The sequence below is a fragment of the Sander vitreus genome, chromosome 3 (genome assembly GCF_031162955.1).
Source record: "Sander vitreus isolate 19-12246 chromosome 3, sanVit1, whole genome shotgun sequence".
Classification (NCBI taxonomy): domain Eukaryota; kingdom Metazoa; phylum Chordata; class Actinopteri; order Perciformes; family Percidae; genus Sander; species Sander vitreus.
The window spans coordinates 13,162,090-13,185,853 of record NC_135857.1 but is presented as its reverse complement, the minus strand read 5'-3'; the positions used below and the strand labels follow the sequence as shown (position 1 = coordinate 13,185,853).

Below are 23,764 nucleotides of genomic sequence, written 5' to 3'. Positions count from 1 at the left end.
CGCCCATTCCGCCCTCTGTGGGTTATTAAAAAAACAAAAAAAAAAACACAAACAATGTTGTCTTCTCCTTACATTTCTACTGCAGTTTATAAAGATATGTGCATGTGGAGAGAGTCCTCATAAGAGAGATTAATCCTAAAAAATAGAGCCTTCAAATCGTTATTCTACGTTTTGAAGTATAATAGTTAAGGATGCATAACTGATAGGTTTTTGGCGTGTGTGTGTGTGTGTGTGTGTGTGTGTGTGTGTGGGGGTAGTAAAGTGTCCTTGTCAGATATGGGTAATTGGCAGTTTAACTGAGGAGAGGGGAGAGAACAATTTACGACTCCCAGTTTTCAGTGAAGATCTAGCTATGAATTGGCCTCAAGAGACATCGTGTGTGTGTGTGTGTGTGTGTGTGTGAGTGTGAGAGAGAGAGAGAGAGGCGCGTCTCCAGCCTGCCTCCTTGCAATATTGGGGGATGCAGTTGTATAATTAAGAGAGAGAGCCTTAATCGTTCTCACCAGCTTCAGTGAGAAACACAAATTCAACCAAATTGTTCAGGATTTAGATCAATGGAATGTCAGCTGCTGATTCTATTTTCTTTAACTATTTTTGATCATATCCTTCATCTTCTGAGAAATGGAAGCTGGAGCGGCCTCAGCCAGACCAATTTCAGGCAATCCAGACCAAATAAAAATGAAGTAAATTGCATGTCACAGACTGTTATTTCCCATCAGCACTAGAGTGATATTGTTTTCCATTTGCAGCCTCAAATTGATGCATTTTCTTGACTCGTGCAGATATCTGTGGGTCTTAGCAGCACATTACAACACCACAGTGTTGGGTACATGTGTGGTTGTATAAAAGCTCTGAACTAGTGTGCAATGCACTAGGACTCCCTGCAACTAAGTATGTTCAATATTGTTAAATCTGCCTTTTTAAAAAAAAATATATTTATTGTACCAGATAAATGCCAGTAACAAGTTCTCAGAATCACATCTGTCCAACCAATAGTACAAATTCAAAGATATTTAATTCACAGTGACAGTAACAAGTAGCAAATGCTTACATTTGAGAAGCTGGAACCAGCTAATTTAGTCAGATTTGCTTGCTAAAGGATCGATAAGTTTATGTATGTTTTATTTACAGAGGTGTCAAGTAACGAAGTACAAATACTTTGTTACCTTACTTAAGTAGAAATTTTGGGTATCTATACTTTACTGGAGTAATTATTTTACAGCAGACTTTTTACTTCTACTCCTTACATTTTCATGCAATTATCTGTACTTTCTACTCCTTACATTTTAAAAATAGCCTTGTTACTCCTATTTCAGTTCGGCTTGTTTTCATTCCGGCTTGTCATCGTTAAAAAAAACACAAACCCCCCCCCCCCCCAAAAAAACCTATCCAAATAAATCGCGCCATCAGGATAGAGTGAATTTGATTGTGGTTGGATGAGAAGTATAAATATACCATTCCGACACCCTATTGGTTTGTACACCCAAGTACCACGAGCTAATGGTTTCCAAAACTCGCCATCTAATTTGAAAAAGCATATTGATATTATTTTTTTCCCCTTACATTACTTTTATACTTTAAGTAGTTTTGAAACCAGTACTTTTACACGTTTACTTGAGTAAAAAGCTTGGTTGATACTTCAACTTCTACAGAAGTCTTTTTAAACCCTAGTATCTAGTATCTATACTTCTACCTGAGTAATGAATGGGAATACTTTCGACACCTCTGTTTATTTAGTTGTTTCAGCTATAGGGAACAAAACATTTTGAGTTCTAGCTTCAATTTGGAGAAATGCTGTAACTTGTGCAAATGACCCTGCTGGGATTTGTTAAGGTTACATTACATAGAACGGTCATTTCAAATAGCATAGATCATTTGCAGTTCTCTCATCATCATCTTAAACCCTAAAGCTGACAAACCCACCTCTTGCTGCCTTCACATACCTTACTGGGCTGTCATTGGGCTTTGCTTCAGATTTTCAAGATGAAAAAAGTTGGTGGCTGTTCTGGAAATATTGTCATTAAATAAAAAAAAGAAATGCACAAGCATTTCGTTTTTGGATACATTTGTGGCAAGAAATAGGTCATGCAGTTGCAGCCTTGCACTAAATTTTCTATCTCCATTGTGTAGTTGTAATAATTTTGAATAAGATTTGGAGTCCCTCCAAGAATTAGATTTAGATGCCCCATGATCCTGGGAACTTTGCTGCTGGGAAACAGCTCCTGTAGGATAGTTAAAGGTAAACTGGTCTCTTGTGAAGTGCCAAAGGAAAAAAAAAACAGTTCAATGTGGATAACTGGGGTTAGACTTTTCACATTTATTGCATGTAAAGGCAAGTACAAATTTACAAGACATTAATTATCAACACAAAATCTAGTGCCGAGGCTTTCTTGACATGAATGTTAGATTTTAGGAAGGAATGCACCGATGCAACTTTTTCTCTCCTGATACTGAGTCCTCACCATTGCGACTTAATGAACCTAATGGCGACAGTGGAAACATTACATTTTATAATGACAATGACAAGGAAACTGTATTTATTGTGGATGGTGACTTCTGGCCAATATCAGGTCTGATGCTTCTCATTGGATTGTTGCATCTCTATTTTTTTTTTTTTTTTACCATATTTGTTCAATTTGGATTTGTTAATCTTCTTAAAGTTTAATGTTGTTAGTCCTCTCATGTGAAAATATTTGTTTTGTGCTACGTTTTGCTAATTGCTAAAATGGGTGAAATAATGTCATTTCAAATAACATATTACAAAGATATATCACACAAGTGTTAATTTTCACATACAACCCAGAAGACTAAGCTTTACAGATTGCGTTGCTTCTGTGTCTTTGTGTGTGTTTTCACACTGCTAGTTTACTCACCCATGTGCTTACTGCTTATGTGTGATTTTGGCAGGGAATTGAGTTTGCTCATATTTGTGTGAGAGTGCAGGTTCTGCTCCAACATTGCCCATATGCACATAGCTATATGAGCTCAACACCTGTGTATGACTCTGCTCTTCCAGTAGCTCATTAGCTTGCTGCCTAAAAACTGTCGGTCTCAATAACTAAAATAGTCATACGCTCCCAGTCGGCCAAACATTGATTTAATGACAGATGGCACAGATAAGATACGTTTGTCAGCCGTCTTCAAGCTCTGAAACCTAAGGTGGAAACATAAGGCTGAGGTTATTACAGATTTCACACACCGCAGGAACTGTTATCAATCAAATGTGATTGTTTATCTGCCGGCGTTTTATCAGCTCCGTCGTTTTTTCTTCTGCTCTTGACGTTTGATTGGCCATATCTGCCTCTTTTCCCATCTCCGTCTCTTTTTAATAATAACCCTCTCTTTTCTTTTATCCCCTCAGTAATGGTGAGTTCCTCCGTTATTGCTCTTTTCCTATCAGTGATTTATCAGATGGCTTCCTGTCCTCCCTTTTACTTTTCATTCTTCCTTCTGCCCCCTCTTTGCAGCTTTGTTAGTCAGTGTTAGTATTGGTTCAGGCAGCTCTTTGTGTGTGTGTGCATGGCAGGAGTACTCACTGTCACTGCCTGTTTGGCGTTAGAGTGACACATTAACTAACAGGATGGATGTGGAACACCGACTCAGGCGCTCTTTGTCTTTGATTCTTGTTTCTTTTCATTATCCTTTCTCTTTTTTTTCTTCTCACATCCATCTCACCTTTATTCCACTTCATTCCATGCCATCACCTCTTTTTCTTTTTTCCACGACCTGATCTTGGTTGCTAACACTTTGTCAGTGACACAAATAACAGTGTGGGAACAACGGCACGTTGGTTGCTGTTAAATTGAACACTGAGCCGCGAGGGTCAGAGGTTTTATTGGTCCTCATTCAAAGTTTCAAGCCTCTGCAAACGAGGGAATAAAGCAGCAGCAAAATGCGCTGTCATCATCCTATAGTGTTGCTATTAAGAAAGGCACATGCATACATTATTCTACACATAAAGGCTGCATAATTGCATTACTGAGCTGTGAAATGAGTCTTACCCCTCTGGAAATTCACCAGAAACGTGTCTGTCTTTGCAAATTAGGTGACACTTCCAATATCAGCTGCTAATAATAGTTATTTTTGAAATGTGTGAATGGGTGGTCCATTGGATCACCATGCATTACATTATCCTTATCCAGTGAACTATGAAATAATAGCTCGTATTTATGTTAATTTCTTGAGCTGTCTTCTACCTGTGAGCGTTCCTTGAAATCAATATCTGCTGATGGGTTTTATAGTGTTGACCGTGTGGTATGGCTGGGCAATATATCAATATTATATCTATATCGTGATATGAGACTAGATATTGTCTTAAATTTTGGATATTGTAATATCGTAATATGACACAAGTGTTGTCTTTCCTGGTTTTACAAGCTGCATTACAGTAAAATGATGTTATTTTGTGAACTTACCAGACTGTATAGCTGTTCTATTATTTGCCTTTACCCACGTAGTCATTAAATCCACGTTACTGATAATTCTATATCAAAAATCTAATTATAAAAATATTTTGTGAAAGCACCAAATGTCAACCCCACAATATCGCCGCAATATCGATATCGAGGTATTGGGTAAAAAATATTGTGATATTTGATTTTCCCTACCGTGTGATAAAATCTTGTTGCTTATTCTCGTGCAGCTGTCGAGGCATCAGCTAATGTATAGCCTGATAATAAATAAAGATGATTGTATAATCAAACTTTCCCCATCTGCAGTGGGAGAATTAGCTTTGGGTCATCTTTGTTAGCACTGCTAAAATTAAATTTGTAATGTGCAGACCTCCCCTTTCACATCATCTCATAATCAATGGCAGCAGAGTGGTTCTCTGCTGGGATTTGTTAAGGTTGCATTACATAGAACGGTCATTTCAAATAGCATATATCATTTGCATCTTAAACCCTAAAGCTGACAAACCCACCTCTTGCTGCCTTCATATACCTTGCTGGGCTGTCATTGGTTGCTGGGCTGTCATTGGGCTTTGCTTCAGATTTTCAAGATGAAAAATTTCGTTTTTGGATACATTTGTGGCAAGAAATAGGTCATGCAGTTGCAGCCTTGCACAAAATTTTCTATCTCCATTGTGTAGTTGTAATAGTTTTGAATAAGATTTGGAGTCCCTCCAAGAATTAGATTTAGATGCCCCATGATCCTGGGAACTTTGCTGCTGGGAAACAGCTCCTGTAGGATAGTTAAAGGTAAACTGGTGTCTTGTGAAGTGCCAAAGGAAAAAAAACCAGTTCAATGTGGATAACTGGAGTTAGACTTTTCACATTTATTGCATCTAAAGGCAAGCACAAATTCTATTCACAAAATCTAGTGCCGAGGCTTTCTTGACATGAATGTTAGATTTTAGGAAGGAATGCACCGATGCAACTTTTTCTCTCCTGATACTGAGTCCTCACCGCTGCGACTTAATGAACCTAATGGTGACAGTGGAAACATTACATTTTATAATGACAATGACAAGGAAACTGTATTTATTGTGGATGGTGAAAAAAAGAAATGCACAAACATTTCAACATTTCATTTTCTCATAATCAATGGCAGCAGAGTGGTTCTTTAGCAGTGCAGATAACGCCTTTCGTTGGAGATTAAGGCTATGAACTGACTTCATCAGTAGCTCTGTCTTTGTTGGATGATAATCTTTCATAATAATAATATGCTTAATATTGTCCATGTGAGGCTAAACAGACACTTTTAACTAACAAGACCTCCAAAGTAAACAACCAAATACATTACTTGACATGAGTTGACCCGCAGAAGGACATATGGGTGTTTTCTGACCTGATGGCTCGATCGGCTGGACATCATTTGTCAGTTCCCACCAAAACTGTTACAAATCACAAAATTACTTTGTTAGGACAAGATCATGGTTTAGTTTAAATCAACTACTACTACTACTACGTTTTGGCCTCTTGTGGGCAGCGGAAGCTGTGAACACCATACTGACATATCTTTATATTATAGTTGATATGGCAAACTTGTTATGTTAATGTTTTATTTATTTACACATCCATTAGATAGCTGGATTTAGCTCTGTTTTTGGTCTACTAATTCCTGAGAGAAATATCTGGCTCTTCAGCTCTTAAACGCTCCACTATGTTCACCAGCTAGTTGGTGTGTCTGCTGTTTGATGCCGAGCAGGTACTGTACAGTGGAGCTTTGCCTTTTGAGGCTGAAAATATGGTTAAAAGAAGTCAATTTTGACTGCAGTTTGGCAATTGGTTGACCCATCCATGGACTCCAAAATTCTTCCTCTGCGACCTTTGTGGCTAACAGCTAGTCACACTATTTCCTCCTCACTTCCTGATGCACAAGAATCATACTTCCTACTGTGGCTATTTGCTAAAACAACAGATGATATTTTTTTTAACGTTTAGTCAATTGACAGACAATTAATCTGCAGTGACTTTGATAATTGATTAATTATTGAAGGCATTTTCAAGCAAAAACATTTTCCCAGTTCCACCTTCTGATATGTGAGGAATTTTGTGCTTTTGTTTTTCTTATGTGATAGAAAACTGAATATCTTTCATTATCTTTCAATATCAAGCATTTTTAAAGACATCACTTCGGGCTTTAGGAAATTGTGATTAAATACTATTTTCTGACATTTTAAAAACAAAACGTTAATAAATTAATCAAGAAAATTCTCAATAATGAATTTTTTTTAATTTATTTATTGTGTACATCTCTCTGCCTCTTTCCACCTCTGTTTTCTGATATTTCTCTTGGCTTTTCTCTGCACTTCTCCTATCCTACAGCGCTTTCATCTGTCCCTCTTACCGCGATGATTCTTTTTCTACATGCTGCCATTCCTTGACATCCTCCTCACTCTCCGTTACATTTCCCCCATATCTACGATATAATTGTGTTAGTGGTGCACTGGTGCTGTCATAATCCTTCATGGTCAGCGAGTCACTCTGAATATACCCCACAAGGGAATAGGGAGAAGGAACTGGGGGTGGGAAAAGCCATAGCATATGTGGTGACAGCACATCTCTTTTCCCTGCCTGTGATCTGTCATTAAAGTTCAACTGAAGCGTTATGACATGTTCTCACCCACTCCTGCAAGGCTGAGCACTAGTCTTGCTTTACCAGATTATCCACACGCTGCAGAGCGGAGGAGGGTCTGGCTAGTCCACACAGCATTCCAGGTTGCGAGAAACACATGTTCTTGTTTATTGGCATTTCTTTAAACCAATCACAATCCTCATGGGCGGCGCTAAGTCGAGGATATACACTAGCTGAACACTGACCGAGCACCCGCACCTGCCTACACACATGCCCGGGGCCGAACAGTTTGTGTATGAAAATTCTCAACAGCATGTAATTTATGTATTCATATCCATACACATTGGCCAATTACGTGCTAACAAGCCAAAATGGAAGTAAGCATTCACTATTTAGTCTAAAAGGTCAGTCGTCTCTTCTGAGTCCCTGCAACAGAAAGAGTTATCTGTGTGAGAACTGGCAGCTGCGGACATTTGAAGTCTGGCCTAAAATTGATTATCATTGATTTGTGGAAAGACGCGCTATTATCGCATCATAAGTCATTATTTAACCTTTCATAGTGTGGCAGCTTGCAAATTTGTATTTAGGCGTGTTTAAATGTCATCACTTTGATAATTACATTGTTATAGGTTAGAAAGATGTGAGGGAGGCAGAGGGTGTGAAAGACAGAGAGGAAAATGGAAGGAAGAGCAAAAGAGGGATACAATGTGGGAAAAAGATAAACCCAAGAGGAAGAGAATTGCATGAGGAAAGTTTATTTGTCATTCCATAATTCATAATAATACACAGTAGAACAAGACATTTCTCTCAGGACCAGGTAATAATAAGGCAGACACAACATAAAATCATCTAAAGTGTTAGTTTGGTTGGATAAATTGGTCTCGAGGAAGGATAATGAGATGTTAAAGAAGAAAAGAGAAACACAAAGTGAAGGCGTGAGGGGGATGAGCAAGACAAAGGTAACCAAGTCCATGTTGTGTGGGCCAGCTGCTGTAGTGAATCTGAAGTCTGGAGGAAGGAGAGTGAGAGAGAAGGAGGCGAGAGAATGATGGACAGGAAGAATGAGAAAGAAAAAAGGAAGATGATTAAAGGGGGAGGACGTTGAGGAGGATTGTTAGGGGAAAAAAAGGAAATTGTTCCACATGCACACACTTTGACTCTGTGCTGCTGTGATGGCAGCGCTTCATCTCTTCTCCCACCCACATTCTTCTTCTTTGTCTTACTGCTGAACCCTGCTCGCTGCGTGCAGGGCTGATAAAATCACCCTGTTAACCTCGGCCCAGATCTGTTTCTCACTGGAATGCAAAGCAGGAACTAGATGTACAGTTTGTCTATTTGAACAAAAATCCAAAAGAAAATCCCATATAAAAAGTCACTTTAAAATGATGTGCCTGCAGAGCAAACACAGCCAAGAGCCCTTTCACGTTTCACTTAAAGGGGAACTATGCAGTTTTTTTTAGCTTAATTTTTCTTAACTGAACAGCTTCAGAGTCATTGGAATGGTTATGACTTTTTCGAGATGAATGGTGGTCGTCTTGCTCCCCCCTGTGAGCGGAAAAACCACCATTGCGACTTGCCGGCCCAAAGTTGCAAGGCAGAAAGCTAGGAAAGCATTGTTGGAGGAACAGAGAATGAGGACTCAGACACACAAGTAAACATCGGAGCTGCCAAATATCTATTCCGAAGCTGTAGGGGGAGCTCTATAGAGAAACCTGCAAGAAAACAGCGAAGAAATGGCCAAAACTGCATAGTGCCCCTTTTTAAAGAGTGACGATTAAATCTCTGTAAGCGTTATCAATGGAGATTCACAATAAAAGGATAGTAGCAGTTAGCAGTGAGAAATGTCTTGGGGTAAAGGTTTACACAATTTGATGGATTGAATATGAAGACTCTAGGACCACTTTGAGAAACTCTTATGGCCCTGACACACCAACCCGATAATTAAGACAGATTCAGAAACTGTATTGGTCTATTTCTCGCTTAAAATGTTTTCAGAAACACGTTTCAGTGAACTATTTTCGTAAAATACGAGATTGTATTTCGAACAAGCCGCCATTACTATCGGCTGGAGAAGCCAGACCCACGTGACACGTTGTCATTTCCAGTTTTCATTTTTTGTATTATGTCTCGCGCACGTGCAGAAGAAGACGGCGTCGCTTCGGTGTGTTCCAAGGCACTTTTTGGACCTCAGGGAGCCGACTGATCAGTCCGACTGCCTTTTCTGCTGATGGTCAGCCGTCCGGTTGGTGTGTCAGGGGCTTTAGCTTGATGATCAGACTAAATCACCGTTTTGTCTTACTTCATTTTGCAGTGATATTGTGTTCATGTTAGCTGTTTTCTGTTTAGGACCATGGGTTTTGTTTTGTCGTAACCAATCAGTAGTGAGTGACGTAGCCACCCTGATGATGTCATTTCCAGTTAAGCTGGGGTAGCTTTTACTAGCAATTACAGCAGTTAACTTAACATTTATGATGTTGATTAAAGAAATTAACGTCAATTCAAGAGCCTTGATCTCATCCACACTTTTCCTCTGTCACCATTGTTGTGGCTCTGACACAGGGAGATAAGTCTCACCTACAAAAAAATAATATTTTTCCGAATTTTCTGGTTCCAGATTTGGAGCTGTGGAACCAGGCCGAAATATTCTAAATTGGGCAGTCAACGGTCTTTAAAGCTGCTTCTACTTTATTAGGTTGTTGTGATTACAAGTCACACAAAACTCAATTAAGTCTGTTTCTGGTTTGGCAGTTGTGAATAGTGCAAAGGTTGCTGAAATAATTATTAAATACAGAAGGCAGAGTTTTGTGTTCTGCACCCGATTCAAACTCAAATGTCTCTGCAAAACAGAAGAATGGATTTTTCTTCTCCCACAATTAGTTGTGTTGTACTCCAGGGACATACATGTGTACAGGCAACAATTGAGCTTGTTGGCAAAGTACAGCAGCACATACATATGTATCTTACATTAAAACAAAAAGTATTGATCTGTATTCTTATAAGCAAGTTATCCGCAGGAGTGCATTGATCAGCTGTAGTGCACATTATTTTTTTCCAGCCGACGACACCTGCAGACATTTACACATCAGTGTATGCCCTGAATCAAATGTTGATTTTCTTCAAAGATTGCTCCCGGTGTTATCAGTGAGGAGACAGCACAGTAATGGAACAGCTCAATCTATCACTTCCTGTGTCCTCTTGTCACCCACGCTGCTCACTGGTTGTGTAATTATCCTGTCTCGATAGTCCTACACTGTGTCCACCTCTTCCATCAGCCGCTCATTTACGCTGACAGTCAGCCGACCAGCTGGGCAATCCATCAGTTATGGACCGGTAATTTGATTTGTGGTTTTGCTGTGTCAGCATTAGTTCTGTGCCACCAGTGCTCCATTTGATTTTGATAAATTGAATATATATCATGGTCATTGTTTGGATTTTCTGGTGACTTATGAATTAAAAAGTCACTTTGGATACAAGCATCAGCGTCATGCTTAAAATGAAAGTGCAAATTAATTTTCCTGTGTGATGTTACTGCCAGCTGGTCCTGGATACATATAGACTGTAGATCTCTCAGCCTGTCGGTGGTGAATGTCCTTAGGGCTTGAGCATGGGAGCAGATGAAGGCACAGCCATAGCTATTTTTATAAGTAGGGTTTTGTGTTTATATGTGCTGTTAAATGTCTTTGTGAGGATGAGCATTGGCATTTTTGGAAAGTAAGGACACTGGCCTCTCTTTACTTCTTCCAAAAGCTGTTTGAGATTAAGACTTGGTTTTAGACTAAAGGGTCAGTTCACCCACTTTCACTGACTTCTAGTTTTGGTTTTATTTGCCCGGGTTTTGTGATATCCGTCTCTGAGAGTTCACCGCACCAGTACAGTGGAGGTGAATAGAAATTTGTTTGTCCTGGTTAGAGCATCAAAAATTAAAAAAGCGACATGTCATTCCAGAAACAAGTTCAGTTATGCTAGATAATTCACCTTGCTGTCTTTGACATTGTCTAAGAAAACTGTTCACTGTAAGGTCTGTACCCAAGACACTGATTCTGGTAAAAATGTTAGATTTTCTCTGTGAGCATCACAAATTAAATCTCATTTTCCTTCATTGTATTGGGGGGGGGGGGTGGCAACAGAAATCTCAGAAACCAATTCTGGACAAATGAAACCAAAGTTACCTGCATAGCTAGTGAGAACATGTGTGTTTTGTAATTTTGTTGAACTGTCCATTTAAGGTTTGAATTAGGTTTAGGCTAATGCCCCATTTACATTTATGGGATGGATGGTAGAGATGGTAAAGTTCCCTTGACTTGAATGCGTGCATGTCATCTAAAAATTCAAGATGGTTGTATGAAGATACGGTGCATTGACAATGTAGCTCGCCATCAAATACATTGGGGGGTGTGGAGTTATGGTTAATGTGACGCAGTTTATTTGTTTGACTTTTCAGGCACTTTCGTATCATTAAGCTTTTTAGACAAATTACTTTGATGTTGACGTGAGCCCTATTTACAAGTCGGAAACTTGGTCCTAAAAGCAGATTTACATACTGTGTGAGCAGCAAGGCTATTGTATATATTTGTATTGTACTGTAGGAAACATGAATAAATAATCAAATGTTCAAGTATGTGTGTGTATGAGTGAGCACACATCCATAATGAATGTTACCTGTATTATGAAAATAAATCTGGTTATGCTCTCAGTATTTTTCTGTGCAGCTGACACAGATTTGTATGAGTCATTTCTAATGGGACTGCAGAAAGCTGCTTGAATTGGCTGTATTACAAAGATGCAGGAAACTGGTCTGCTTTAATGTGGAAACACATAAGAACAATAAAGTGCTGCCCACATGGCTTTCCATCTCTACTTGAACTGTCTCTCGCTGCTCTTCTCTTTCTTATAAAATCGTGAAAAAGGGTCTGAATGCGCTCGCATTATCACTATAGTACCGCCCTCTCCATTTAACCTTAGTACTTACACATCAACACACACGCAGTGTCTCTATGTCCTCTTTTTGCACATACAATTACACTTTCACAGCTTTAAATAATTATGGTGTTGCCCTGTTTCTCCTCTTCTTTTTGTCTGTGCTGACGGCTGTGATTTTGTAGCCCGCACACTAGATGTCTGTTTTGTCTCTCGCTCCCTCAGTCATGGACTATATTTCCCGCACCCCTGTTTACACTGAATCTGCAGGCACTGCCTTTTGTCTTCATGGAGCGACTCCCTGCTGGCACGGTGCCTAGAACAACTTTCTAATCTAATAAACAGCATAATCAGGCCACTACTCCTGCCGCGGTGTTTCACCCATGTGTGATCCCCAGAGGCAAAGTGAGCGGGAGGGTTATAGCCTAATGGGGACCAGCTTTTATAAGCCTTGATCTCTCCGTGTGTTAACCTGTTGTATATTAGGGAGGTGGAGGTTTGGGGTGCATCGCTCGGGTCTTCTCCCCTTCTGTCCACTAAAAGAAAAAGTCAGACCAAAGCGCTCTTCTCTCTGCAGGAGATACAGCATCTCTGTGTGGAGGCGGCGCACATTACTGGTGCTCTCGGATCTTATTCTGATTCCCTGCTTGTCGTTGTCCTCCTCCTCTGCCTCCTGCTGCTGCCGCCTCTTTTCTCTCTGCTTCCAATAGTCTGCAGTTCCACAATGCACCTCATTGCCATACCAACACCAAACTTTAATTTATTGAACCCATCTGAAGAGTTTTACTCCACACCAAGAAAATGACATCCACCATGTTGGCTGTTGTCATAATAGGTGGGCACTAAAAATAAACCCTCAGATTGGGAATATTGAGGCAAAAATTATTTTATTTTCCAAATGTTTATTATGATGAATAAAACGATCCAGTTTTTATTGGATTAAATCAAGTCTGAGTGGGTTTAGATAGTATCAGCGTGATCACAGTGGCTCTGCATTCCTCTCACTTAGTTTTGCGTCAATTGCCTCACCATTTCTTGCTAAAGTCTGTCCTCTCAGACGTTTTTCTCACGAAATGGTTCCTCTCCCGCTGTTCTTCTGCCTGTTTTCCAACATTTCTTCTCTGCCTCTCCACTTCTGTGTCAGCACATCACATGTTAACTCTCCACAGAATGGAGTTGGACATATACATTTGGAAAAACTTGGTTTTAATAACTTGAAATGTCATCACAAGCAAAGGTGGTGTAATTCCGGTCTTGCTCCTTTTTTTTATATTATTTTTGCTTCTGATTTATTGTGATTTTAATTAAACTTTTTTGTGGTGGTGCTGCTATGTGTTTTTTTAAGTCTCGGTCCATTATACTCTGCTGTTAAGTGTGATCTGTGGTTCTGGATTTTAATACACATTAAAAAAATACAGGGAAAAAAAACACTATTCAGACTCTCCACAGAGCCTCAGCAGAACCACACAGAGAGACTTCCAATGCTGTGTTAAGGTACAGTCATGTTACCAGCACAGACGTCAATACCAATTAGCTGTAGATTAGCATGTCACTAATGTAGGTAGCCATCATGGATGTATGAAACAGTTAAAGAGGATCCACTGTTAAATACATGCATGGCAATACATTACATCGATTGAAAATTGCAGCCCCAACTTATATGATGATTTCTCCTGCTTCCTGCACTCTGCACTGCTGGACTAATGCATGCACATTAGTGTCTTTGTCTAGGTCTAGATGAACCTGGCTGACTGCCCGCACACATGTATGGGATGAAAATAATATCTTAATACAACTCTTTGCAGGTTTTATATACGTATTAATTGGACCTACTGGTTTAAAGATTGTTTTCTTGGTTTTGAGCTTTTGTTAAAGGCAATGCATGGCTTTAAGTCTTCTGGATCTCAGAACATCATGCACACTATTCACTGCATTCAAATGGAACTCCACTTTTTTTTGTGATCAATTTTTTTAATTTTTTAATTAGCACCTTCAGACATACAAAACAATCTCAACAATATGTGACAAATAACATCATATGGCGCACAGAACAAAGAAACACAAATTGAACAAGAACAAAGACTCTCACCCACCCCCCCACCCTCTGTGGTCTCAAGGAAAAGAAAACAAACAAACAAACAGAAACCACACCTTGCCTACTCACTCTCCTCTAGTTCTTGTGGGGCTGAGGTCATTAAGTCTGATATTTGTGCTGCTGCGCTTTCCCATAGGCTGATAGTTGATGACCTGGCTTTGTTAATCCTTGCTGTAGAGAGCTCAAGCATACCTATGTCCAGAAAATACGCCAACCACTGTTTTATACAAAGCGAGTGAGGGGGAAGCCAGCGCTGAGCGATCATTTTCTTGGTTGCAGTTGAGCCGGCTAGCCAAATTTTCCTCTGTCTCCCAAGCAGGTGTTATTTAGAGTCGTCATTAAGTAACAAAACAATCGGGTCAGTAGGAATTCAACATCCTATCACATCAGATATTATTGATGTTGTTTTATTCCAGAACTCATGCACCTGTTCACACTCCCAGACCATGTGCAGGAAAGTTCCAATTTGTTCAGGTTGACAGAAAGTACAATAGGGAGTGAGACTTTAGAGATGTATCTCTTCTGAGGAGTCCAATATGTCCTATGACATAATGTTGAAGTGGATATACTGGTGATTTGGGTTTTTTGGAACAGTGGAAAATGTTGTCCCAAACCAATGAATTGCGTTCCCCTCAGGGCTCAGCTCTCTTTCCCATTTCTTTACTATTGGGAGTTCTCCTATGGATACTTGCATCAGTTTAGCATAAATCCTGGGCACTAATCCTCTCACAGGAAAATTAGCAAACCATTTGACTGGGTGCACCTCAAGACTGTTTCCCCATGGCACTCCATAACATTTTAGGGCTGATCTTAAGCGCAGATAAAAGTAGAAGGATTTCCTGTGGACCTCAAAACTAGCTCTCAGGTCTTCAAAACTCAACCTACCTTTCTCATTGAATAGCTGGTCTAAAGTATAAATACCTCTGTCACTCCACTGCTTACAAGCAAAGGGTTTGTTACCAGACTTTAAGTGTGTATTGAACTATATTGGGGCGTTTATCCATCCATCCATCTTCATCCGCTTATCCGGGGTCGGGTCGCGGGGGTAGCAGCTCCAGCAGGGGACCCCAAACTTCCCTTTCCCGGGCCACATTAACCAGCTCCGACTGGGGGATCCCGAGGCGTTCCCAGGCCAGGTTAGAGATATAATCCCTCCACCTAGTCCTGGGTCTCCCCCGAGGCCTCCTCCCAGCTGGACGTGCCTGGAACACCTCCCTAGGGAGGCGCCCAGGGGGCATCCTTACCAGATGCCCGAACCACCTCAATTGGCTCCTTTCGACGCAAAGGAGCAGCGGCTCTACTCCGAGCTCCTCACGGATGACTGAGCTTCTCACCCTATCTCTAAGGGAGACGCCAGCTACCCTCCTGAGGAAACCCATTTCGGCCGCTTGTACCCTGGATCTTGTTCTTTCGGTCATGACCCATCCTTCATGACCATAGGTGAGGGTAGGAACAAAAACTGACCGGTAGATTGAGAGCTTTGCCTTCTGGCTCAGCTCTCTTTTCGTCACAACGGTGCGATAAATTGAATGTAATACCGCACCTGCTGTGCCGATTCTCCGACCAATCTCCCGCTCCATTGTCCCCTCACTCGCGAACAAGACCCCCAAGGTACTTGAACTCCTTCACTTGGGGGTAAGGACTCATTCCCCTACCTGGAGAAGGCACTCCATCGGTTTCCTGCTGAGAACCATGGCCTCCGATTTAGAGGTGCTGATCCTCATCCCAGCCGCTTCACACTCTGCTGCGAACCGATCCAGTGAGTGCTGAAGGTCACAGGCCGATGATGCCATCAGGACCACATCATCTGCAAAAAGCAGCGATGAGATCCTCAGCCCACCGAACTGCAACCCCTCTCCACCCCGACTATGCCTCGATATCCTGTCCATAAATACTACAAACAGGATTGGTGACAAAGCGCAGCCCTGGTGGAGGCCAACTCTCACCTGAAACGAGTCCGACTTACTGCCGAGAACCCGGACACAGCTCTCGCTTTGGTCGTACAGAGATTGGATGGCCCTGAGAAGGGACCCCCTCACCCTGTACTCCCGCAGCACCTCCCACAGTATCTCCCGGGGCACCCGGTCATACGCCTTCTCCAGATCCACAAAACACATGTAGACTGGTTGGGCAGGCTCCCTCCAGGATCCTTGCGAGAGTAAAGATCTGGTCCGTTGTTCCACGACCAGGACGGAATCCGCATTGTTCCTCTTCAACCTGAGATTCGACTATCGACCGAACCCTCCTTTCCAGCACCTTGGAGTAGACTTTACCGGGAGGCTGAGAAGTGTGCTACCCCTGTAATTGGCACACACCCTCTGGTCCCCCTTTTTAAAAAGGGGAACCACCCCGGTCTGCCACTCCTTAGGCACCGTCCCAGACTTCCACGCAATGTTGAAGAGGCATGTCAACCAAGACAACCCCTCCACACCCAGAGCTTTAAGCATTTCTGGACGGATCTCGTCAATTCCTGGGGCTTTGCCACTGTGGAGTTGTTTAACTACCTCAGCAACCTCCACCAGGGAAATTGATGCCAATCCCTCCTCATCCTCCAGCTCTGCCTCTACCATAGAGGGCGTATTAGTCGGATTTAGGAGTTCTTCAAAGTGCTCCTTCCACCGCCCTATTACCTCCTCAGTTGAGGTCAACAGCGTCCCATCCTTACTGTACACAGCTTGGAAGGTTCCCCGCTTCCCCCTCCTGACGTGGCGAACGGTTTTCCAGAAGTACCTTGGTGCCGACCGAAAGTCCTTCTCCATGTCTTCTCCGAACTTCTCCCACACACGCTGCTTTGCCTCTTTCACGGCAGAGGCTGCAGCCCTTCGGGCCCTTCGGTACCTTGCAACTGCCTCCAGAGTCGTCTGGGATAACATATCCCGGAAAGACTCCTTCAGTCGGACGGCTTCCCTGACCACCTGTGTCCACCACGGTGTTCGTGGGTTACCACCCCTTGAGGCACCTAAGACCCTAAGACCACAGCTCCTCACCGCATCTTCAGCAATGGAAACTTTGAACATTGTCCACTCGGGTTCAATGCCCCCAGCCTCCACAGGGATGCACAAAAAGCTCCGCCGGAGGTGTGAGTTGAATGTCTGTCGGACAGGGGCCTCCTCCAGACGTTCCCAATTTACCCGCACTACCCGTTTGGGCTTACCAGGTCTGTCCAGAGTCTTCCCCCACCCCCTGACCCAACTCACCACCAGATGGTGATCGGTTGACAGCTCCGCCCCTCTCTTCACCCGAGTGTCCAAAACATATGGCCTCAGATCAGATGAAACGATTATAAAATCGATCATTGACCTTTGGCCTAGGGTGCTCTGGTACCAAGTACACTTATGAGCATCCCTATGTTCGAACATGGTGTTCGTTATAGACAATCCATGACTAGCACAGAAGTCCAACAACAAACAACCACTCTGGTTTAGATCAGGGAGGCCGTTCCTCCCAATCACACCTCTCCATGTGTCTCCATCATTACCCACGTGCGCGTTGAAGTCCCCCAGCAGAACTATGGAGTCCCCGACTGGAGCCCCATGCAGGACTCCACTCAAGGTCTCCAAGAAGGCCGAATACTCCGAACTCTTGTTTGGTGCATATGCACAAACAACAGTCAGAGTTTCCCCCCACAACCCGCAGGCGTGGGAGGCGACCCTCTCGTCCACCGGGTTAAACTCCAACGTAGCGGTGCTCAGCCGGGGGCTTGTGAGTATCCCCACACCTGCCCGGCGCCTCACACCCTGGGCAACTCTGGAGAAGAAAAGAGTCCAACCCCTATCCAGGAGTATGGTTCCAGAACCAAGACTGTGCGTAGAGGTAAGCCCCACCAGATCTAACCGGTAGCGCTCCACCTCCCGCACAAGTTCCGGCTCCTTCCCCCACAGAGAGGTGACATTCCACGTCCCCAGAGCCAGCCTCTGCTGCCCGGGTCTGGTCCGTCGAGGCCCCTGACCTTCACTGCTACCCATGTGGCAGCGCACCCGACCCCAGCGGTTCCTCCCACAGGTGGTGGGCCCATGGGATGGAGAGATGTCCGCCACGTAGCTTTTTCGGGCTGTGCCTGGCCGGGCTCCGTGGCAAACCCGGCCACCAGACGCTCGCTGACGAGCCCTCCATCTGGGCCTGACTCCAGACGGGGGCCCCGGGCTTCCTCCGGGCAGGGTCACTTCATCCCTTCCTCGATTTTTCATAGGATTTTTGAACCATTCTTTGTCTGGCCCCTCATCTGAGACCACTTTGCCTTGGGAGACCCTACCAGGAGCACAAAGCTCCAGACAACACAGCCCTCAGGTTCATAGGGACACACAAACCTCTCCACCACGATAAGGTGATGATTCCCGGAGAAGTGGCATTTGGGGTGTGTAAATGCCACTTATTGGTGTAGCGTAGTTGCTCCTCCACCTGTTTAAAGTTGGTCAATGTGTTGGTAATAATAGGGCCATAGGCTAGCATGCACTTTTTTGGACACACACCTGCAAAGGCAAGGTCTTGCAGTCTTAGAGCAAAACCTCACTGGAAATCTATTTCTCTCCATGGAACTGTAGATGAGGGGTCCATCCACACTCTGAGGGCCCGTAGCTGAAAGGCTCTGTAGTACACTTTAAGGTTGGGGAGGGCCAAGCTTCCCGTGTTTGTGGTACGTTGCAGGGTAGAGTATTTTAGCCTAGGTTTATTATTCCAAATATACTGCCGAATTAAGGTATCAAGTTTCTTCCAGAAATTTATTGGTGGGGGTAAGGGGATCATTGTACTTAAGAAATAGTTAAAAAATAAGGAACTATGTTCATTTTAACAACAGCAATCCTGGACCGTACTGATGCCAGCAACGCAGACCAATTGGCCAGATCCCTTTGAACACTACTATATAATAGCTAATATAGTTTCATAGTTGTCCTGTACAACTCGCTGTAGCAATGCGTGTATGGTGATGCCCAAATATGTAATTTTGGTTTGGGTTGGTATTGTAACACTAATGGCTGATGTCACATGCCTGTTGTTCAATAAAAGAAGATTTGATTTATTACAGTTAATTTTATAGCCGGAGATTGAGCCAAATTCGTTGAAGATCTTAAGAATTTTTGGAATAGAGTCCTCAAGATCGGAGATGTACAACAAAATATCATCTGAAAATAACGATATTGAGCTGCTATTGGATTTAATCTGGACATTACAGATTGTATTTTGCCTTATGGCTTGGGCTAACGGTCACTTGTTTTAAACAAACAAGACTTGAGGGATTTTTGCTTTTGGGTCAGTGAGGATTTTTAAAAGAACACTTTAGAGTATTGGAGGTGGCTTGAGATCAGAGGTTGCCTGTTGTTGAGAAGGTGAAATAAATACAATCCTAATCCTTTGATACACACAACTAGGAAAGTACCTGTTATATTCATTATAAGATTCTGTAGTTGTGCGCCATTCTTTAGTCAAGGGCTGCAACGATTATTTTCATTGTCGAGTAATTCGCAGATTATTTTCTCAATTGGGAAATATTTTGGATGAGAATAAGGATACCATTTCAACCAGAAGAAGAAGAAAACTACACTCCCTCTCTACAGCATTTGCGAGAAGCAAATGGATCTCTAATGGGGAAGTGAATTAGTTTGACAGAGGCTAGATGAATGAGATGACGCCACATGAGATCACTGCTAATGTAGGGTAATGGCTGATATGTGATTAGAATTGAGCATGTATTTCAGAATGAATCATTGGCTAGACGTGGAAAGTTTGAGAAGCTGTAACTTTTTTAAGATGAACCAGTTGAAATGTAAAGTTTAACTTTTTTACTCTATTTTTGCTACAGACAGGCTAGATATGTTTTTTTGTGATGTAAAAAAAAAAAATGTTTTGTTACGGTTTAAGTTACAAATGGAAAAGCTACATATTTTTATTTCCAACCTTTTGTAAATTACAATATGCCTTATTTGCTGAAAAGTTTTAGACCTTGCTCATGTAAATATACAATTTTGCAGCAGCAGAAAACGCAATTTTTTTTTTGTCATCTAGTGGTACTCCTTATATTCAAAGACCTGTAGTCGTTTTAAAAGCATATTCCACTCTTGTGCTTTTTCTTTGATACTGAGATATCCTCTTGCTTATATTTGCTTCCCATGTTGTAGGCTACATTTAATATTTGGACATTTGATACTGTGTTGTCTGGCACAGAAACTTCCTGTTAAACCAAATGTTTTTACTCTTGCTTTTTGTTCAAAATACATGAATAAGATATAACGTGTAAATTAGTGAGCTTTAGAGGTACTGGTCGGTGGACTATGCTACCTTTGGACAGAGCCAGGCTAGCTGTTTCCCCAGTCTTTATGCTAAGCTAAGCTAACCACCTCTTAGATGTAGCTTCATATTTAATGGAAAGAGATATCAATCTTTTCAAGCAAATTAGTGTATTACAGAAAATATTCCTTTATGCTTAAATGATTGTATGTATATGTATGCTGATGTATGTGTGCAGGCTGGATTATTTAAAAGTCAAGGTTTTCTCTGCCCCTAGGTCCTAATTCAATAATAACTTGCTAATCACTTGACTTGTGGTTCTAATTACAAGTGTCATTAAGTGCTCCTTGTTTCTAATCAGTTGATGGGTGGACAGGTGGGGAGAGTGTGACCTGTGTTACAGTCGTACAATTAAGTCTTACATTTTTCAAGTTTTTTTTTTATTAGTTCAGTGAACATGTTCATTATTTTATCGTACAGCTGTTTGAAATAATTCCTAAATGTATGTGTGTTTGTCCAGGGGAAGGAGACGACAGAGGAGGAGGATGAAGTCGCTGTGGGGATGGACAAAGGCTTTATGGATGAATTCTTTGAACAGGTTTGTTTCTCTCACAGTCCTGGTATTTCCTTCTTTTTATTTTCTCGCTCTCTCATATCACATATTAAATATGCTGTAGCTGATAGCTGTCCCGTAGGTTCTATATTGTACTGATGATTGCTATATAATAGAATACACTACACACAAAACAATTACATTACACAATACAACACAATACATTACAATTTTGTTTATCAATTTTAATATAATTACTATACATTACAATACAAATCTATACGTTTGGGGATCCTACAGTGATTATGGGTCCATCAGGATGTGTCAGGCAGATACATATAATTAGCTCCTAGGATAACTGCCAGCTTCTCTTCTGGGGTTAACATTGGAAAGTTTGGTATTTTCTTTGCTATTTCCTCAAAGTGTAACACTCTTAGTGAAGAGAACTTCTCACAGTGGAGGAGGAAGTACATCTCTGTCTCTACAGTACCTTCCCTTTCACACACTTAACGGGTTGATAGTAGGCTAATAACTTGTCATCTTAAATTAAAGTCCAGGTCACACTACAATCTGCCTAGGTATTAATTCTCTCCTGATGTTGAATATAAACATGTTGGTTTTTCAGAGGCCTGAAATCAATTTCTTCTCTGAGGAGTGTTGAAATGATTTATAACGTTTGATGTTGTAGCTGGTGTGGCATGTATCATCATGTATTTCATTTAATTTGAAACAGCCTTTATTGATTCAACAACAATGCTCTTCTTGTCCAGCTCTGAATAACAACATTGGTGATATCATTTATTTATTTCCAGTTCCTCCACCCGCAGAGTAGTATATGATTATTTTTCAAGCTAAAGAGTCTGAGCTTTGTCCACTGGCTGATTTCTTTGGAGCTCCAAATGTTTCTCAGCTGGATGAATGAAGCCGATTCTGGCTCCGACGTCTGTATCATGCCGCCCTGCTTGTCAATGACGCTGCCTAAGTAAGTGAAGGCTTCTACTTCCTCAAGTGCTCTTCCCTCCAGGGTCACTGGGTCTTCATAGACAAACAGAGCAACCCAAATGTCCTTATCCAAAGAAGTTCCTCCAGTGCGGCTGGGAGATTGAATCCCTCCAATGTGGGCTTGATCTACCTGTAAGTCTTATCCCAGTTGGTCATCCTTTGAAAGCCTCCAAAGGAAGATGACCAGAAGCATCGTTATTAGGTGCCCAAACTACCTGAACTGGCTTCTTTCAATGTAAACCAAATGAATTAGACAGGGTGTAATATAGTCCCACGTTGCTAAAGACCCTAGGTATCCATTTAAAGCTTTAGTGCGTAACCTTTTTTTATAATAATGAACGTCCGTTCAATTCAAGCCATTGCCAAATGAGTTGATACAAAGCTAATTAAGACTATCAGCTCCACAAAACTCTCTGTATTTCTCAGTATGGCTATGTTTAGAAAATGGTGTTGTCCGGCGACTTTCGCACGCAGAAGCTTGAGTGAAGATAATTACCTCTTCTAAAGAGTCCATGTTTTTTAATCCTACGTGTCTTCCTTTGCAACAAGCAACTGTGTGGAGGAGGGGTGGGGATGGTGCACGATCACAGAAGGCTTGTGTCATGTGGATGCGCTGACAGTGTTGCTGTCATTACTTAGAATTCCTCATGGGGGAGACAGAAACTACGCACTATACCTTAAGCCTTCCATCATTTATGGAGAAAGAAGCATTCTGTCAGACTTAACGGTGATGATCTTCATCTTGACGGCATCACACTGAGCTGCAATCTGTTTCATTGTACATCAGAGGTCAAAGTCTAATAAAACCAAAAGGACAACATCATCTGCAAATAGAAGAGATGCCACCCTAATATCTCCAGACCCCTGCTGCACCTTTATATGTCTATTAATTAAGAAAAAGCAGAGATGACAAAGCACATCCATGACAAGTTCAATGCCCCTATTTACTTGTACTTGCCTGACTTCATGTTTAAAATGTGTATGAGAAAGAATGTCTCCCATTGTCCTCCGCAACCCATATTCTAGCAACACAATTTAAAAAAAGAAGTAACAATGTGTTTACGTCTGTACCCAGGACTTACTCTCCTGTGTTTGAGGTTTGACAATCATTACAAGAGAAGTACATGGTATAACTTCAAAATAACTGCTAAAACACTGTAATTGTGAGGCTCTCACCTTGACTGGGTGCAAGACAGCTGCCTTTTGTCCCTCACTCACACCATAAACATGACCCTCAGAGTGTGGATATTGATTTCATAATAGGTGCTTTCCGACCGCATAGTACTTGTACTTTTTAGAGGAAAAGTACACTTCTAAGCAGTTCTTCTATTCTAACTATTCTCCCCCAAAATCTTTTTTTCTGTTTGCATTCCCACTGGCCAAGTGGCCATAGGGACTGGTAGGAGGGGTAAGGGAGTGACACAAGCACGGCAACGGTCTTTATAGCATCGTCACTAGACCTTAGCGCCACATACAACAACAACAAATGATGCTAATACTTGTGCACTTTTCCTATATTAAATGCACGTTCATTCTCATAGTAATTCACATAATGTTTTGCTCAACACAGACGGGGCTTTATTATACTCGGAACAGACCCCGCCTCTGCCTGCTACGCTGTGGACGTGTGTGTGTGTGTGTGTGTGTGTGTGTGTGTGTGTGTGTGTGTGTGTGATGGCCAGCGAGCCGCAGGACACGCTTGTGGAGGTTAAGACAGTTAACCACAGGTTCCCGTTAATCTTATGATGGACATGTGTTGTGATATTTAAACAAACAAACCGTCAACGGCGAAATAAAAAAGCCTCTTATTTACGAGAGCGGTCTGAGAGACCTCCAGCTTACCGCGAGGTGTCTGAGCATGATTGGCCGAGCGACGAGCTAGATGCCGGGGCAGGCGCTGGCTGGCTGTCGCCTCACTTGATGGAGCTTCTGAACTCCGAAAACTTTGAAGCAAATCG

General features: G+C 42.0%; 1 protein-coding gene across 1 annotated transcript in view; it reads left to right on the top strand.

Annotated features, from left to right (window-relative positions):
• Nucleotides 1-20,777: 20,777 nt before the first annotated feature.
• The window catches only part of stx1a (syntaxin 1A (brain)), a 43,048-nt gene continuing 40,061 nt past the window's right edge, over nucleotides 20,778-23,764 (top strand). Inside the window, exon 1 of the mRNA XM_078246063.1 lies at nucleotides 20,778-20,849. Within this exon, the coding sequence (XP_078102189.1) occupies nucleotides 20,814-20,849 (36 nt within the window). The 5' untranslated portion in view covers nucleotides 20,778-20,813. The remainder of the gene's footprint in view (nucleotides 20,850-23,764) is intronic.